This window comes from Balaenoptera borealis (assembly GCF_965194805.1).
Source record: "Balaenoptera borealis genome assembly, chromosome: 1".
Lineage (NCBI taxonomy): Eukaryota > Metazoa > Chordata > Mammalia > Artiodactyla > Balaenopteridae > Balaenoptera > Balaenoptera borealis.
Window position 1 is genome coordinate 63,358,036 of NC_138860.1, and position 20,175 is coordinate 63,378,210.

At 41.9% G+C, this 20,175-nt stretch overlaps 1 protein-coding gene across 5 annotated transcripts in view; it reads left to right on the forward strand.

Moving 5' to 3' along the window:
* ILDR2 (immunoglobulin like domain containing receptor 2) overlaps positions 1-20,175 on the forward strand; it is a 70,317-nt gene that overhangs the window by 8,174 nt on the left and 41,968 nt on the right. For all 5 annotated transcript variants that reach the window (XM_082360879.1, XM_082360880.1, XM_082360882.1 and 2 more), the window contains exons 2-3: positions 7,225-7,557; positions 8,424-8,543. In XM_082360879.1, the coding sequence (XP_082217005.1) occupies positions 7,225-7,557; positions 8,424-8,543 (453 nt within the window). The remainder of the gene's footprint in view (positions 1-7,224; positions 7,558-8,423; positions 8,544-20,175) is intronic.

Below are 20,175 nucleotides of genomic sequence, written 5' to 3' on the forward strand. Positions count from 1 at the left end.
TTGCTTTCATCTGCGCAGTGGTGGCAGAGAATGGGAAAGCATGGCTCTATGGGACACACAGAACATATGCTTAATGAATGGCAAGCTCTGTGTGCACAAGCACTAGAGTTATTGGCAGCAAATGATAACTAGGCCACGAGCAATGCCCACCTGGGCGAGGGCAGCACCAGTGTTTACTTTAGCCCCATGGAAAGGGGGGACATACTGATGCCTTTTAGGACTCTTGGGGAGAAAACATGCAAGAATGCTGTCATATTTTTTACAATCTCAAAATAGTACATCTGGTCACCCTAACCCTAAAATGGATCAAGCCATTAGGTACTATGGTAACAAACAAGAGAAACTGATTCTGTCCAGTTTAAGCAGGAAAGAAATTTATTGAAAGGAAATTGATTAACTTACGGGACTAATAGGCAAGCTGGAGAACTAGGCTTAGAAAATAGGCAAACAGCAAGGAAATGTCTACTCTTCTTGGTAAAGGCTTTTTTATTTTATTATTTAACCCAACTATATCAAGAAGATGAATGGTTTCTACTTCTGGGGGGAAAAGGTTCAAGCTGTGTTTTGTCTTTAAAAATTGAGCCTGTGGGTCATCATTTCCCAAAATTCTTTGCTTCCCATGCTGACATTGCTACTAAGGGATGGACACGCCATGGACCAAACCTAGTGGAGATGCTCGGACACTCATTATTCATCTCTTACACTTAGAAAACCTGCCCATTAATTGTTCCTAAAACAATGTCCTAGGAAATTGGGACAGTATGTTAAAAATGTGAGGACAAAAAGATGTATTTCTTAAAGATCTAGCTTAAAGGCGGGAAAAGGAAGATGTGTATTGTCATACTGAATGAAGAAAAAACTTAGGAGTCTGAAAGCCAAGATATGCTGGTGAATGGGCAATTCTGACGTCAAATCCCACTTCTGGGAGTTCAAGAGTTAAGGGATGGGTGAGCTTGATACAAAATTTCTAAAGATGCCTGTCTATGGTGATGATAATTTTCCATGATCTTTAGCAGCAATCTTTGTTTCTCTAAAATGGGGCTGTGCTTATAGATCTGCCTCTCAAAGATGCTGGCAGGAATAGCTTACAACTATTGTGGGGAAAAGGAACTTGCTTTGAAAAAAATGAAAGTACTAAAATAAGAACAGCATTTCTGTAGATACTGCTTTTGTTATCCTTGCAAGAACACAATTTGTCATGTATAGAATCCTTTTCTTTACATGAGAATTGGGGCAGGAACTTATTTTGCCACATGCAGGGAGGCATTGTGTGCACTTGGAGCTGATCCTCCCTGGCCTGGTGACTTGGTACCCCTGGTGACTAGCTGAGATGGGAGCTGACGCTCTGAGCTGTCAGTCATCACTCTACTTTTAGGCAGCTTTCCTAGTTATTGACCAGAATCCATTCTCTGCACTGAGGACCACCTGCTAAGTAAGGCCCTTCAGATTCACTTGTTCATTTGTTCATTCCACATAATAGAGCTTGCTGTATACTGAAGATACAGAATCAACCAATCCTGGTCCTTGCCCTCAGGGACCTTAGAGTTAGAAACCAAGTTTATATTGAATTTCTCAAGCTCGAGATTGGTCTTTTAAATCTATGTTCCCAGAATGTAACATTGTATTTTAAAACATGTTTTTGAATGAATTTGAATTAGATAGTCAAGGGCAGTTTTCCTGAGGATCAGGGGCACAATAAAAACAGAAGGAATGGTCTGGTGGTCTAAGAATGATGACTCCCTCCTCTGCAAATGTAGAAAACCACCTGTAATCTTCAATCTTCAATATGTCTTCTGGTGCTTCTTTCAGTCAGGAATCCTAATTTTTACAGATGTGTTCTATATAGTATGATATAGGACATACTTCACTTACTTCACTCTTTCCAGTTTTTCGGGATACTTGCTTTATTTTGTGGGATGAAACATGGATTCTTTCCATACGTCTGTAAATGTTCTTATAAGAGCTTAAAAACACAAGTCCCTTATGGTGTCACCCCTGCCTGGACTCAGAGTCCCAGCCTCCCCACTGTGCCAGCACGTGCTTGTTCATGTGTGTGCATGACACACACTCAGTGCTTCTCTCTGTCTGCCTCCCAGAAACTCCTCAGTTACATGCCCTGATGTTTCCCCAGGATGGGAGAATAACATATTTATAGTCAAAGAATGGAAAACATCTTAGTATGCCTGGAACATGCATGGGCCCAAATCATGGAGAAGACCTTACATGCCATGTCAAGGCATTTGGGTTTTATCCTAAAAGGAATGGGAAATCATTGGAGGCCTTATAGCCTGACATGATTGGATCTGTCTTTTAAAAAAAAGAATATTCTAGATAGAAAAAATGTGGAGAGTACATTGGGCTGGAAGTAGGGAGACCACTGAAGAGGCTATTATGAAACCAAAAATGTAATGAGGACTTGTGTAAAGTGATAGTAAGAGCTTTGGGGCCAGTCAGCCTGGGTTCAAATCTGTCACTTGCTAACCCTGAGGTGTTTGGCAAGATACATACAGTTTCTGAGGATCAGTTTCTTCATCTGTAAATTGGGTGTAATGATAATACCACTTTATAGGATTTTTGGAGAGAATTTATTAAGATACTCCATGAATGGCACTTAATACAATTTCTAACATACAGTAAGTGTTTCATAATCACTTCCTGGTAGAAGGAATAAAAACTTGATTTATTCACACTAGGAGTGACCATGGGAATAGAGAAGGGTCAAATTTGAGAGAGATTTAGAATTAGTGGCCACTGAATACGGTTAGAGCCAAAGAGGAGATGATCAAAGCTATGAGTTCTATCTGGGATGATAGGACAGTGAGTATACTGGCAAAAGAGCTAGGGAGGCAAGAAAGACTGGTTTATAAGCAAGAGTTGAGGTGGGAAAAGGGAAGATGATGAACGAAGTTTAGATATGTTTAATTTGAAGTATCTGTTAAACGTGCAGATGAGGTTTCATGAAGTTGAGGGTCTGAGACATAACTTGTAGTTGGAACCACAGGAGAATAAGATTTCTTAGATCAAATGCACAGGTGAACATTACAAAGAGGCTGAAAACTTTTAATTTATTTACCTGGCATTCAAAGGTATTCTTATTAGCCTGTATAGACTCCAGCATAGGAAGTACTAGGTTTTTGGCATCTGACAGATGGTAACATAGAAAAACAAAAAAAATCTATAAGAGGTGGGACCCAAGTTCAGGACACTAACCTAGCCCCAGGGAAGATCTATTGGGAATTGGAGTCAGAGGGAGGGTGTTCCCAGGCCAAATCTCAGTGTCCATGGGGAACTGTCAGTCTTGGTCCTCATCCAAATTAGCTACTATCTCTGAAGGGCCTGATCTGGGGTAGGAGTGGGGGTCCCATGAAAGGTATTTTTTGAAGTTGGGTGGATAGCAAGATTACAGTTTCAGATATGGATCAGTTATGTGTGAGGATATAGGAAACAAAACCTAATCCTCAGGAGAAGGGCTTATATCAGGGCCCAGGCAAGCAGACTGGAACTCAGGGCAAGGCTTTGGTACCCGTGGATTGCAAATCAGGTGGAAACACAGTCTCACATAAACACAGGCTGAGGGAAAGACATGTGGCTCAGTGGGTGTAGGAGCCCCTGCCCTCGCCCAGAACCCAGGGTTAGGGCCAGAAGAGCAATTCTAGACCTTACCCTCCAGTGGGAATGGGGTTCCTAATAGGTTTGGCCTGGGCAGGCTTGGGACCTGGGTGGCATTCATCCTACATTTTGATGCTTCTAGAGCTAACGCAGGGATTGGCATCTTCAGCTTTCTCTCTAACTCTTCACTTTTATGGTCCTCAAAGATCCAATAAACTGACATTTCCTCGAAATTCCTATATCTGTCCTCTCCAGCTATCCAGATCTATCCTTAGCTTAGATTCCCAAGGTTTCCATTATACCTGCATATGTATACATCTCTGTGTATGTGTACACACACTCAGGGTACCTTCTGTTTCCAGCTTCCAGGAGCAGCAACAACTACATTTATTGAGTGCTTACTGTATACCAGTGTTATCCTAAGTGCTTAGGATAAAATCTTATTTAACCCTCAGACAGCTCCATAAGATAGTTACTATTATTCTGGTTTTACCAGTAAGGAAACTGAAACTCCTAAGACTTGAGTAATTTGCCTTATGTCATGCAGCTAGGAAGTGGTAGGGCTTGGATTCTAAATTAGGACTCACTCTAAAATCCATGCCTTTAATTATCATGCTGTAAAAAGGCAGATGTTTCTGAAAATGTATTCTTTATTCTTTGGAACATGAACTTATGTGTGTGTCATAGAAGCTGTGAATTGACTAACCTCTATTAATAATTAAGGGAGTGCACAATTTTAAAAAATAATAATTAAGGGAGTTGAATGGCTTGGTCAAGTAGCTAATCCATTAACAGAGAACAGAGCTGAGGAGGAGGTTATTCTTAGTAATCATCTAATGAAGAAAACCCCATACTTGACTCTCTCAAAAAATCCAAAAACAACCCTCCCCCCCAACACTTTTGTGCTGCACCTGCCTCCTTTGCTGGTTTCATTTATCTTGGAATACCTAGGAAATGTGATTTCCCAAGCAGAGCCTGGATAGGTAGCAGAGAAGAAAGGTGGTTGGTCAACTACCAAGCATTGTGCTGGGAACAACGCCTGTGATTGGTTATCCAGTCTCAACCACTGCTAACTGAAGACACTTCAACTCTCTGTCCCATTTTGTTACCTGGAAAACTGGAGTGTGAATAAGGTTTTGAAGAAGAATTACAAGTTTAAAAATTAATGCAATAGAATTTAAGGAGGAACTATTAAAAAAAAAGCCTTTTCCTCATCCAGGTGTGTGAGTTGGAAAGAATGGAATCAGCCACACCAACATTTGGGGGTGGTGAAGGGAAGCAGTGGAGCCTGGGAACTAGGGTTCTTTTCTGAGCTGGGGTTCTTTTCTAGGAATTATTTGCCCCTCAATGGGGCTGATCTACATAATTTGGCTGTAATCAAACCTATTAGTGGTGGATGTTCATCGAGATTCAGGAGCCTCAGAATGGGAGGCGAGGCAAAAGGCAGGAAAGGTGAGGTAGGATTTGCATTTGAGATCTCCCCTCTACTGGTCATGGTTCTCTGTTATAGAGCTCACTCTCTGCAGGCGCCCAGAGAGAGAGATAAGGTTTGTTAACAACTCTGTTGAGTAAGGAATATGAGGCTCATTTTACAGGTGAGTATTGCTTAAGAGGCTTCATTAAGGTCTCGCCATTAGTACATGGCCAGATGAGATTCAAAGCCCTATCTTTTGATGCCAATGCTCTCTTACTATACTATGCTGTTTATGAGTCATTTAACCAGTTTTCTCTGCAAAGTCCTAGAAATTCCCATGTTAATAGTCATTCATTTGCTCACCCATTCCTTCATTTATTCCATAGTAGCTATCGAGCACTTAGGTTCGAAACACTAAATCTCAAATACTCTGTTGCATTCTCTTCCCAATTCCATAGAATGCAGAAACCTTTTCTTCCTAATAGGAATTAGACCCTAGTTTTCACAGTGCTTTCATGGAAGAGAGGCACTGGTCCGGAAATCAGAAGTAGGTACAAATATGGTATCTTGCCCTTGTTAAGAGAGCTTCTATAAAGACAGGTTCATGAATAAGTGCATGTTTGAGCTGTGAGAGTGAGTTTGCTTTGTGGGATGTCATTGGGACCGTGGGCAATAATGAATAACAGTAGGCTTCCCCTGGAAACTAGCCCTTTCTTATATGTCTCAAGTCCACCTGCAATTCTAGGGTGAAACTCTTTGCCTCAAGCTACCTGAAGCTGGTTGGGCAGGCGCCTGGATTCAACTCTGAACCTCTCTATCATGTCTTTCTATTCATATTCCTTTTTTCTGCCTCTCATCATGATTCTACTTCTGCTTCTAACCTCAGATCAAGCTAGAAACTCTTTAACTCTCCCATTCACCTGAAGAAGTTATGTTCTCTTTGCCTGGAATTTCTAGATCTTACCATTGAGTTCATAGAAACCCTTTGCCTCTCAAACACTCCCCTGGGCTTTCATTCACTGAAATTTCCCTCTCTTTCTTGGACATCAAGCCTCAAACTGATCTTTTTAAACACTTAAACTTCTCATCTGCTTTCTAGTCTCCCCCCACCCTTTTTTGGATTACCCTTCAAAGCTTTTGAACTTAGTCCACTGTTTTTGATCCAAAATTCTCCATTCCTCTCAAAGCCTTCTTTTCCCCTTAATCTCTGTCTCGTTTGCTTGGTCACCAGCTGGAAGGGAAGTCATTCCTCCTGAAGTCATATGTCCTGGCTTCACTGTCCTCATTTATCAAATAGCTGTTGAGAATCTATGGGTTTCACCCTGGACAGCAAGATAAGACACAATTCCTTACCTGACCGGACAAGTCTGATGGAGGCATGAAAATAAGTACAAAATTATTACAAAATTATTATAGTAAATGTCTAGAGGAGAATGCTGGGGATACTGATGGCACAAAGGAGGAAGTGACAAATGGATTGACTGGTCACAGAAAGCTTGACAAGAAGCCTTTGAATTGGTTTTGAAAGATGGGAAAGAGCTTCTCAGGAAGAGAAGTGAGGAAAAAGCATTCCATAAACAAGAAACATCACATGCCAAGATCTAGAGGTGTGATATACCACGTCCCACTTGGAACCGTTAGTTTGGTATCATCGGAGGTTGGTGCTCAAATGGAGGTGCTGCAAGACATGAGGCTGAGAAGAAATAGATGATGGGGCACCTTAAATGCCTTGCCAAGAACTTTGGGTTTTATCCTGAAGGCCATGGAGGATGAGTGAAGGGTTTTAAGAAGGAGAGCCGTAACAGTCAGATTTAGAAAGATAACCTGAACTTATAGCAAGGAGAATGGACTGCATGTGGGCAACTGCCAGCAGGGAGACCAGACAAGAGATTATTGCAAAATTATAAGCAAGAAATGAGGAGAGCATACACACAAGCAATGGTAGTGGGGTTAAAGAAGGGGAAGGAAATATTAAAGATGTTAAGAGGTCAAGTTGACATGACTTTGTGACCAACTGGACATTGGGAGTGAAGGCAGGTTTCTGGACAAGGCAACCAGGTAGATATTGATGCTATTTATTGTGATGGAGAAAACAAGGGGAGGGACAGGTTAGGGAGGTAAGGTGGAAAGGCACACCTATGATATGTGAGGTGAGGTCCAGGATACCGATACCATTTGGACATCTTCATTCTATTTTGCAGCCATAGCTGGAGGCCTTCAGGTCACAGTGCCCGACAAGAAGAAGGTGGCCATGCTCTTCCAGCCCACTGTGCTTCGCTGCCACTTCTCCACGTCTTCGCATCAGCCTGCAGTCGTGCAGTGGAAATTCAAGTCCTACTGCCAGGATCGCATGGGGGAATCCTTGGGCATGTCCTCTCCCCGGGCCCAATCTCTCAGCAAAAGAAACCTGGAATGGGACCCCTACTTGGATTGTTTAGACAGTAGGAGGACTGTTCGAGTGGTAGCTTCCAAACAGGGCTCAACCGTGACCCTGGGAGATTTCTACAGGGGCAGAGAGATCACAATTGTTCATGGTAATAATGTCTCTGTTTTGAATCTAGGGAAGATTGGTTCCATCCTTCCCAGATACAAGAGGATGTCAGCCTTGCACCCTTTCAATCCCTCAAGACTTTGATTTTATGGGGGATGGGAGTATCAAGAAACCTAGCAAATTGCTTTAATGGGATGGCGTGGAGAGGAAGGATGGAGGGTTGTAATATCAAGAGAAGACAGAGATGAGCTTTGGAAATAGTCTTTCATGAGCCTGACCTCCAGTCTTGAGGAATTTATTATCAGAACTGAATTGAAATGGGTTCTAGTGAAAGCTTTCTCAGTCAAATACCTCACACCTTGACACCAGCCTTTATTGCCCTTTCCTTAACTCAGAAAGCAGACTTCCCTAAGAAGTTCCTCTGCTGGGAGAAGGGATGTATGTGTACAAGTTGCAGAACCAGGTAGATGCCATGGCCCAAGCCTCAGGTAGTTTTACATCAGTTCCACCCTTTTTCCTGCTCCCTAAAGCTTTGGGCAAGGAAAAGTTCCAAATTTTGAAGAACTCCTGTGAACCCAGCTCATTTCCAGGAGTCCAGGTTAATTTTGGAATTTAGTTGGCTTTCAAGGGCCTCTGCAGGCCTGGTTGAAAGCAGTCTTCTATTCCAGAAACCAGACTGGAACTAGAACAGTTTCTGGGGGTGCTCTAATTCTCTCCCCTTAGGGATGCTAGCTTTTATTATTGTTTCGTTGTTTGTCTTAAATAAAGCAAACATCTCCTCAAACACCATCCAGGTAAAGAAATAGAACACTACAGACACCCAGAAGGGCTGCCCCCCGCCCCCCATTGTTTAGTGTTTTCCTTCAGAGGACAGAGTTTAGGACCGGGTCCTTCTCTCTGTGATAACAGATGCAGATCTTCAAATTGGAAAACTCATGTGGGGAGACAGCGGACTCTATTACTGTATCATCACCACCCCTGATGACCTGGAGGGCAAGAACGAGGACTCGGTGGAACTGCTGGTGTTGGGTAAGTGACAACCCTCAGTAACATTTTCATCTTAGACTGCTTGCACTGTTCCCTCTTCTTGCTTCTCCTCCCTGTGTGTATCAGCAGGTTGCACACACAGGCTTTACCTTTGGTGCACAGACAAACCAGTTTCAGAATATGTTCTTTATGAGCAGTAGTTGTTATTTATTATATTTTGTTTCTTGGTGTCTATGGCCCACTTTTTAGCATTTTCCTGAATGTTTCTTCTGCTTTCTTAGTTTTTTCCCCTCCTTTCCACTTGCACCTTTAACCCCAATTTCTCTCTCCTCTTATTCTTTACATATGCTAATGATTGAGGAAAATGCCAGAGGCCTTTGAAGCAGGGCAGAGACAGCTGAGAGATAAGAATTCGCTGGTGTGCTAGGATCTCCTGAGACAAAGGAATCTTTTCCCATTCAATTATCTCCACTTAAGACAATCCTAAGGAAAGATGGCTGTAAACTTTTAATAATAAAAGGTGCTCAGTGAAAAGAGCTATGGGGGAGACGTAATAGTGTTTAATTGGAAGGCAAATTTCTTGAAACCTAAAAGTGTCCAAGTTATTCGCAAAGCAAATATATTCTAATCCTTATTAATATTAATTTCTTCATAAATGAAAACTCATTACTTTTGGCTACTTTTCTCTTTTGTGGATTGGAGGAATATCAGCGGGAGATGACCTCCTTGTATGAAACTGAAAATTGAGCACATATTTCGTGCTCTATAAAGGTTGGCTGGACAAGAAAATTAGAGTAAAACATACAGAAATTAAGAAAAGAAGCAACATTAATTGTAGGAGAAAAGGTAAATCCTTGAAGCCATTTTACATTTTTTTGTAGCTTCCAAGAAACCAGGTCTTAACAATTTGGGGGAATATTTAAGGTGCTTTCTTTTAGAGGCAAATGAGGTTGAAATTTAATTTTTACCCTCTGTGGGAAACTCAGTGCCCCAGGAGAAAATGGAATTTGCTTAAGATTTTTAGTTTTACTCTATCATGACTTTGGCAAATCAACTGTACTGCTTGCCTTAATTTTATAGTTTACAAAATGGATTAAGGTAATAATTATTTATTAATGATTAACCCTTTAATTAATAATAATAAGCCCTTTTTACACAGTTAAATTAATTTCAAATACATGTTTCTTGAGTCCAGTATATGAAGCTTAACTGCTGTGATTTGTAAAAGAATGGGAAATATGACATATATTCAAAAGGAAATAAAAATGTAAAAGGTTTATATTGACATTGTAAAAGACTACAGGGCAATCAGATTTGGGATCTGCTGTGACTCTGTAGGAAATAAAAAGATAAATTTCTGCCTAATGACACAACTCTAATGGCTAAGTTTGAAGGAACAAGTGGCTCATTGAGCCTGCAATTAGCTAATTGTGAACACAGTTATTTGGCCAGTGCAACCATTTGCAGCAAAGTAATTGCCTGTGCAGGAAAAGGAGGCCAGGTAAAAGCCACTTTAAATAATTTGGTCCCAGTTCTGCAAATGTGGGGAAATAAATAGAGTGAAAGCCTTGTCATCTGAGGATGTGCTGAAGTGTATGAAGGGCATTGCTCTGGATCGAAACATACAAAGCTACTTGGGCAAAGATGCTGTCCTCAGGACCACAAGGTGGGTGAAAGGAAGACTCAGATGAAAATGGTCAACAATGATGGAAGAAACGATAAGAACAGAAATCAGTGTACCCTAAAAAGAACCATAAAGGGAAAGTGGGGATGCTGCAAATCAGCTCACCACAGTAGAAGCAGCATATCTGTGAGATAAACAGATACATCCTAGGGTTCTTGGTGAGGAGTAACACGTAATTCTGCTATATTCCACAATAATTAGAAATTTATTATTCTAAATAATTAGAAACGTTCAAAACATGGTAAATTTGCCATGTAAACTTTTTAGAGCAATGCTAGTTTTGTTAGTTAATTAAAGGGGTTACTTTGAAATCTATGAGAATTTTCTGGGTGCAGGAAGTACTGTATTTACTTCCAAGTGCAACATTCTGAGTCTTCTTGGTCTTGATGCCCCTTTATGGAATTTTTCAAAGTACTGTCACAGTTTAAAAAAATGCTAATTATTTGGTGGTTATATCCTGCAGGCCCATTTGTTAGGTATTCTTTTTATGTGAGACTGGGAGAGCAACCTGATTTCTGAAGTCATCCTCAAGGAGATTAAGACCTCAGTGGGAAGATAACTGAGTCCACAGTTTGCTAATTACAACCTCCATAAGCCACTGAACTTAATACGAGGAATGGTAGGAGGAATTGGGAGGATTTGGTCTAGTGAAAGAGGACTTGGGAAAGGGAGCATGGGAAGTGTCTCCAGATATCTGAAGTGAAATTGTATAGAAGAGAGATTGGAAACCTACTCTGTCTGTGTGGCTAGGTGAAACTAGAACCAGGAGTGGAAGTTACAAAGGGAGCGAGTCCATCTCAGGATAAAGAAAGAACTGTTAACAATCAGAGAGACATCTAAAGATACAATCAGTGTTCTTAGGAGTAGTAATTTCTATATCCTTAAGAAGGTGCAAGATTTTTTATGAGTTATTATATCAGGCATTTACGTATAGGAAAAGGTGTTCAACTCAGTTATTTTTGAGTTTTATTTCAATTTTAAAATTCTTGGTTTAAAAAGTAGATGAACGTGAGTGATGTGACTACCTTGATAAATGAGAAAATGACCTCCTGGTAATTCAGTCCTCATGACAGAGATAAAAGGGTTACAGGTTGGTTACAAGAACATACAGGATGGTGCTCACTCACAAGGAAGCCAGCAGGAATAAACTGTGGTCTTCTGCAGTAGGTCAGGGTTAAAAGGACTAATTCCACAAGAATGAGAATAACCTATTGATGGAGGCTTGAAGGAGCTGAAACTTGAGCTCTTCTTCAAGGATGATCACGACATGGGGAGTTGAAAACTGGTTGGAATTTCAAATGACCAATTAGGAAGGAAAGATAGTTAAAGGGATAAATCAGAGGCAAAGTTAAGAAGAATTTTGTTTTCTCATTATACTCACAAAGGTAAAGATGAAAAAGTTGACGGAGCAAGATTATGAAGTGTCTTATATGTCAGACTAAGAAGTTTGCACGTCATCTGAAGACTTTGGGCAACCAGTAAAGAAACCATAACAGAGGAATGAAATTAGATCTCAGGGTCAAAACAATAATTAGCAGCAGGGTGGACAATGCATTAGAGAGGAGTGCTGGAACAGAGGGATGGGTTATGGGGCTGGTGCAGCAGCACGGGTGAAAGGGTATGAGATTCTGAAGCAGAGTAATGAACTGAGAACAAACAACACAGAAACATTTCTAAGATGGCAGTGATGGATCTTGATGACTAATGCATTAAAAAAAATGAGAGAGAGGGATGAGTCAAAAGGACACCATGGTTTCTAGCTAGCTGGGTAGCCAACTGTTCCGTCAACCGAGAGAGAGGCCACAGTTTGGAAAGCAGGTTGGAGAGGCAGGAGAATGAGTTTGGTTAAAAAAAAAAAAAATGGTACAAATGAACTTATTTACAAAACAGAGTCACAGATGTAGAAAACATGTGGAATATGAGAGGCCTGTGGGACACCAAGGTGGAGATGTCTTGCTGACAATTAGAAATATAGGTCTGGAACTCAGTGGAGAAATTAGGATTAGAGATAATAGATTTGAGAGTCATGAATGATACTCACAACCATGAAAGACTAGATGAGTCACCCAAGAAGATTATAGAAAATGAAAAGGGTCGAGGACAGAACCATATCAGTCTTATATTCTAGTTTGAGTTCATGCGAGTGGCCACACGGGTACTGCATGTGTATTTGTCTTGATTTCCCCTACGACATCGGACGCTTCTCAATAGCTCTGGAACATGAGCTCTTCAGAGGCAAGAACCAGTTCTCATTCATCTTTCTATCTGCAATGCTTAGCAGAGTGTCTAGAATAAAGAAGCTTGAACGAATGTTTTTTTTAAATGATAAATGGGCAGAATCTGTAACTAATATTTACTTTGTGCCTCTTAAATGTTAGTCAGTGCTGAGTATATATTTGTTGACTTATGAAGTATTTATACAATAAATGTCTACAGTCTCAAGTGATATATAACATGGTTTAATCTCATCGGTCATGATTCTTTATCTGGGTATTTGAATTTTTATGAGTGACAGAACCGTCCGGGACTATGGTTGAAAGCAACAGAAGTAGACTTTGGCTAACCTAATCAGGAAAGGAATTCATTGGAAGGATATCAAAATTGAAAGAAAGGCTGGAAAATCAGTCTCCAAAAAGGATAATATATTAGGGTAACACTTACTAGCTTCTGTAAAAACAACCCCCAAATCTCAGTGACTTGCCACCATAGAAGTTCATTACGTCATCTTGTCATAGTCAGATGTGGGTTAGGAGGCTTTTACCTGGGGAGCTCCCTTCCAAGTATGGTGTAGGGGTCTAGGCTTCTCCATTGTTTTAGTTTGCTGTATTGGAGAACTTTGCTCCCGGCTGCACAGAAAGAAAAAGTAAGGAAGGTCATTCATGGGGGACTTTTTAGGGGTCAGGTCTGTCAGTGAAATGGGTTACTTCTCCTGTTATTTTGTTTGTGTCCAGGAAGAAAGTAAAAATGTTTTGATGAACACAGCACCATTCCTGCCCCCGCCAGAGATGCTCCAGGGTCTATGTAGCAAGAATTAATAGACAATGTATTTAGGGCTCCATGGACATTAAAAAAATCAACTCATCTCTTTTTTTCTGATCTTGCATCTTCTCACTCAAGAATCAGTCTCAGGACAGATGCTTCTTTCAGAGGTTTCAGAAATATCCAAAGATGTGATTCAGAGAAATGGGAGGATAACCGCTGATTCCACACTAAATGCAAACACTATACTGAACACTCTTTAGTCTCTTTTTGATGATTCAGAAGGTAGAGTCATTCTGAAGCTGGCAATGCACGTGGTGTTTAGGGTGCTTTGAGATGACAGTGACAGGTACCTTAGAAATATTTAGACAGATGTTTGGGATCGTAGGGCCATACCAGAAGACAGTCACAGAAGGTGGAAGTGTCCAGAAATCTGCCACCCTGAGATTAGACATTGGTCTAGGATCAGTGGCGGGAACAGTCTGTTTATAACCTGGAACCATGCCACTGTTTGGATAGGAATAAAGTTCCCTCGGTCAGCTCCAGCTGGCAGGAAAAGGACTTCACCATTCAGGAAGGCTCAAGTAGGGAAGTTGTTGTTTTAAAATCTAAAAGCAGCTCGCCTTGTTCTTACTTCTTTCTATGCACAATATAAGGGCCTGACCCCTTCTTTCTGATGTGTCATGTGGTAGCTTGTTTTTTAAGGGCCAAGTAGATAAAGGAGGGAAAGGGCCCCGGTGGAAATATGGCTGGATGTACACTTGTGCCTCTGGACCGAGAAAAGAATAACAGGACATGAGCCAAGAGTGTTCAGAATTAAAGCTAAGACAGACTTTCCTAATGGTAAATAACAATTTTTGGAAATTATGGTTGGTTGAAGGAGATTATAGAGACTCCCTCTCTGATGAGCTTTCAACATGGAACAGGTTCTCTTGTCCAAAATATTAGGATAAACAAGATGGCTTTAGCATCCTTTCTATAATTTTGACTTTATCTAAAATATCTACAGATTGCAGAATTAATTCTCTGTGTAGGGTGATGCCCCAAATACTGCTGTCCTGTTTTGTTTTAATATTGTTTCTGTTCTAGAAAAATGATGCGTTTATTATAAAAATTTCAAACAAAACGGAAGAAGAAGAAAATCTCTCTTCAAACTCTCACCATCAGAGCTAACTATTGTGTTCTTCAGAACTCTTTTAATTGCAAGGGATAGATTCTCAAACTGGCTTAGGGGACCTTTTTGGCTCAGGTAACCAATAAGTCCAAGGGTATTCCTAGCTTCAAGCATGGCTGAGTCCCAGTGTTCAGATTATGTTTTAAAGAATCTCTATCTCCTCTGTGTTAGCTGCATTCTTGGGCAGGCTGTCTCCAAACCTGGCCCCTAGCAGGTCTTTAACACCTTTGCTCTCAGGAGGATAAACTGCCTCTCTCCACAGTGTCAGCAAACATCCTGTTGTTGGGGGGTGGCATGTAGGGTACCACCAGCCCCAAATGAACCATATGAATTGAAGGCAAAAGGGTAAAGGACTAGCTTCCTAAAGAGAAGTTGGACATTTGTTTCCAAATGAAGAAGAAAAGAATGCCAGGCAGGCAAAAACACACACTGTTAATATTTTGTGGAATTCATCAATTTCTGCTTCTTTTTAGGCCAAATGCCATGCTATTTCAGGAGGCCAGAAATAGGCTTGCTCCCAGCAGGTCCTTGTGAGTAGGCGCTAAGTTGGGATTGATTATTCCCTGTGAAGAATAATGCCACAGAATGTGAAGGTAATGCCACAGAATTACCTTTGTTTTCCTGTCGTGCTTCTAGTTTTCCTTCCATTTCCTCCTGTGACTTATCCAGAAGTAAACATATATTACCCAGACAAGAGGTGGAGAAACAGGCATGCATTAATTTTTTAAAAAAAAAAATCACATTATTCACAATACTGTGCCTGAAAGTGTTATTCTGGTCTAAAATCCACCTTTCTGCCCATTAGGATTAAAAAGCCATTAAGAACATAATAAGAAATCAGGGAATTCTTGGGAGGGGACATCTCGGAATTTGTGATGGGCTTTAGGGATTTTTGATGGAAGTCTGTTTCTGTGGCTGTGCAGAGATACTCAGGCACTCACCCCCGTGCCAGTGCTGCCTCAATTTGAATCCTGTCCTACCTCCACCCCCAGGTGGAGTCCTGGCTGTTTAGAAAGGCTACTTGTTGCCAAGAGTGCCCCTCCCCCCTCTCTTCCTCTTTACCAGCCCCAGCCTGTGCTGCTAACCAGGAGATCTGCCGATTAAAAGGGCTTCAGCTCAGAGAGTTCCCATGGCAACAGCTTCCTCCTCGGAGGTCTTTGTTGCCTGCTCAAACTTTGATCTCTGAGAGTGACTGTTGCTGTTTCTCTCAAAGATTTACAAACAGAGGAAGAGGGGGAAAGAATTGGAGGAGAAGAAAGAAAAGTTGACTCCTGGCAAAAGGGAGAGAAGGAATTAATTACCGAGTCACAGTCTAGCCATAAATCTGGGGGTTACGCCTTTGGAACATCTTTCAATTTGGGCTGTGCCCACATTTTCCTTTGCAGACTTGATTATACTTCAGATATCTTGGCTTCACATGAAAGACGTCAAGGGGAGTTGATTCCTCTAGGAGGATGGACCTACCCTATCTATCTTCAGATTTCCTGAAGAGCTGAGATAACTGCACTGCCTCCCATGAAAGGGGGGGACACAAAACTTATAATGGGAGGAGCTTTTTAGGCTTCAGCCCCACTGGCTTTTCTCCCAGCCCTCTCTCCTAGCTCTGGCCTACTCTGCCCTGAGCTTACCTAGATGCCTCTGTTGGTCTTGGTTTTGAGAAGAACCAGAAAACTGTTGAAGGGGCGGAGGAGAAGGAGGAGGCAGAAAAGTCAACCAGGCATCAACTAGCATCTGATTCTGGTTAATGGCTGCCAATAATGAGCTTTCTACCATCTGAGCAGTGGAGTGGGGTTTGTGGTTGCTCCAAAGACTAGGGATCAGGCCTTTTACCCTTTGCAGGAAGCCTCCTCTGGCCTTCAGACCTCTCCACTGCATAATCGCAACCTTGCTCTTTGATAGGCACCATGCGCTAGAGTCAGTTTTGCTTCAAGCGTGATTTGTACTTCAATTATGATTTAACTTTTAACCAGTCTTTTTTGCATACTATGTCCCTAGCACAGTGAGGATACAAAATTTAAAAATGGCACTGTTTTGTCCCTATGAAAATTACTGTCTTTTGGTAAAGATAAGTATTATATTTCTGAAGCAATGAGAGAACAATACAAGAAAAGATTAAAACTATATTTGATATTAAATATCTAGGCTACTGATTCTCAAGAGGGGCCTCTTTGGACCCCCCAGGAGATACTTGGCAATGTCTGGAAACATTGTGGTTGTCACGTCTTGTGGGGTACCATGGCATCTAGTGGATAGAGACCAAGGAGGCTGTTGAATATCCTACAATGCACAGGGCAGCCCTCCTACCCCCAACAGAGGATTATCTGGCCCCAAATATGAATAATAGCAAGGTTGCAAAACTCTGATCTTGACCAAAGGTCAATCTGGATACTGGATAAGGTCCACTGTGAAGAGCACGGGGCTTTGGGGTCAGATATCTGTGGACTCAGTGCAGCAATATAACCTTCAGTAAGTCAATGTTGACGAGTCTCGGTTTCCTCATCTGTAAAAATGGGGGAGGGAAAATGAAAGTTACATGGAAGACCTAGTATGAGGATTAAATAACACATAATACGAACTCAGTAAATGTAAATTCCCTTCTCCTACCTTTTCCTATCCCCCACATCTCATTGCCAGGATGTCATCCCTAATTTGAGGGAACCCTCTTTAGGGAATTCTGTGTTCCGGGACTCCTCCTAGAGAGCTGATTTTCTTTTAGCCCATTCCATGAGCAGAGGCTTTAATGAGCCATCTGTTAATTGGCAATCCTATTACTAATAGATTCATGTTTTCTCAGTGACATCTGTGCAGTGCCTTGCGAGTGGTGACCCTAATCAGCCCTGTGGGAATCTTCCTGCTAGTGGGTTTCAGGGTGTTCTGTCCCAGCATGCCGACTTTTGGTTGCTATGTTTTGGTAGCTGTTGGAAGCCCCCGTTTCTCAGTTAATTACAGGGTGTTTACTACCTAACCTAAATACAAGGATTAGGTCACACAGGCCATTTGATGAAGTCTGGAAGGGTTTGGGGAACACCTGAGACTTGGATTAGGATCTGGATGGGCCTGGAAAGACTTTTGATAGTGTGAGCTTATAATTTATTGTCCAAATTAGAATACTCTTGAGAGTGAAAAGGGGAGACTTTTAATAATTTATGTCAAGACAACAGGCATACTGGTGTGATGGTCACCCCATCTTTAGAGATGATCACCTGGAAAGTTCTTTTTTTGATTGAAGAGAACAGAAGATCCAGAGGAGCTGGGATCCAATTAGTTTCAGCTCACCTTCACCTGCTGCACCCTGGATGTTAGCTGGCATTCTAATTATGGGGACCTAGGGATGTGCACATCTCCATTCATTTACTAGAAGCAAAGGGGCCCAGCAAAGAGGTGGTGGTTTGCAGTAACAGTTGTTCACTGAAAAACGTGTGCTGAGGTTTCTGACGGGTAAACGATGTCCTTTAAGGTTCTTCACTGCCCTGGGTTGTGAAGAGAACAAACGAGGTGTTGAAGGCACTGTTTGCCCTCCCCTCACCCCCAGCCACCCAGTCTCGCTCTGTGACTGCTCTCCCCTCCCTCCCCTTGCTCCCTCGAAGCCTTTATCCCGCCTCACTATTTTTGCTTCACTTGTTGCTCATCACTGTGGGAGGAAACTCGCCCTTCAATTAGTGAGCATTCCTGAAGCCCGCGGTTGCCGTGGTTACCCAGGCGTGAGCTGGAGCAGCTGGGTCAGCCCGCCGGCCGCATTGTAGTCGACAGAGCCGGGAGGCGGCAAAAATGCGAAGCCGGTGCGCGGGAGGGAGGGGACGGGCCCCGCAGAGGGGTGGCCCTGGGGGCCCGCGGGAGAGCGGGTGTCGCCGAAAATCGGCTCAGCCCTGGAAAGAAAGAATGGCAGCCCTTGAAAGCCGGTCAGGAGACAGCCATGGCATTTTTCTCCAAAGCCAGCTGCCGCTCGCTATTCAAGTGTGCAGGTCTGAGTTCACACGGTGCAGTGCCTCAGAATTTGCTCTGGGAAATGCTCCATGCCCAAGCCCTTCACACCGAGAGGGGGCTGGCCACGGAGGAAAGGGCAGGAACTCTGACAATCCGAGACCTACCAAGCTGTGTGCCCCTCCGTGTCTGCCGTGGACCGCCTGGGCTTTTTGGGTTAAGGAAACTAGCCGTTCTTGATATCTTTGCATCTGAAGTGTCTGTGCAGGTCTGATGGTTGGAGCACAGGGAGCTCAGGAAATCACACTGGGCACCAAGAAACTCAATTTCCTCCTTGCATTAAATCCCACCCTGCTCCACATCATTTTGGAATCAAATCTAACTGTCTTAGTCATTTCATCTCAGGCCAAGTTAAGCACGTTATAGTACTAATAACACTTTGCAGCTACTCACTCTTGAGGGCTAGGGGGTTGGATCACTATAGCACTTTGCAAAGGCAGAGTGCTTTGCAATCATTTTTATTATTGTTTATTAGTTTATAGCAGCATGGTGAATGCCTTTTAATTAGCTCATACTGTGTTATGATGTATTCAGTAATCATTTTCTGGTCACAGCTTTAAAAGGTGCTGAAATTGTTAACCATCTCCAACACTCCTATATCCAAACATTATACTTTAATTATGTAAGTAGAGCAGTAATGCCACAGACACAAATTTCTGTGTTGCTCACTGCAGATACTAGGAGATTAGAAATGCTGCACATGTCTAACGTTTCTAAATTAAGAATAAGCAAAGCTTGAAGGGGAGTGAGATACTGGGGAAAAAAGATAGGGATGGGGGTGAGTAGACCCAGGTTCTACTCCTGGTTTATTAGTCAGCTGTGTGACTTTGGGTAAGATTCTTAAGCTCTCTGAGCCTCAGGTTCCTGAAAACATGGAGTGGGTTATGGATTAGATGACCTCCGAGATCCTTTCTGGCAATACAATCTGATTTTAGAATTCTGTGTGAATAGAAGTCAGTGCCTTAGGCCAAGCTTATAATCACTGCCGAAAAGCCTGAAGCATTTATTAACAGTTAATTGCAGATGGTCTGATACTACTCATTTTGTGGAGAGAATTCACTGTAAGAATTATTCACTATAATTTAAAGTGAGCCAAAACGAAAGGGACAAAAAAAGAAAAAGTACACACATGAAATGCTTAAATACATAGTTTACATATAAAAGAAAGGGAGGCTATATCCACATTTGTGATGGATAATCATAATCTTTATTTATTGAATGCATGGTTGCCATGGGAATATAGAATAAAAACAGGGATGTGTGTGCCCTTGGGAAATTTCCTATTTGGGGGGATTCCAAACAGCCACAGAAACAACTTTACACTTAAAAGGACCAGAGAAAAACATCTGCTCTCCTCAAAGACTTAGGAGAGAAACCTTTTAGAGGGTTAGGATCTGAGAGATCAGGGGTGGATACAGTACATCCCTGAAAACGGATCCAGGGCATCTTAGGAAAGCTTGGAAGTGGGATGAAGCCAAGATATGCATTAAGCAGAAGGGAAAAGAAGGGAACCTCAAGAAGCTGGGGAAGAAAAACATTCTAGATCATCCTGAACAGAAGGTTCATTTGTATGATATACTGGCAAAACTGAAAAGGACTCCAAGTTAGTACGTTTCAAAGAAATGAATGGAGCTAACTATGCTGTCAGCAGTGTTGACATCACAAGGACAAAGGAAGTATTGTTTTCCCTTCTTTTCATAAGGTCCAATGCATTAAATAATGTGTCTTTTGTCATCAAATAATTGAGTAGCAGATCTAGGATCTGAAAACAAGTTTGTCCTACATCTAGAACTTGGACTAATGATCAGAGCTTGGATTTAAGTTTTAAGACTAGAGACAAAAACCAATTTGGGGCG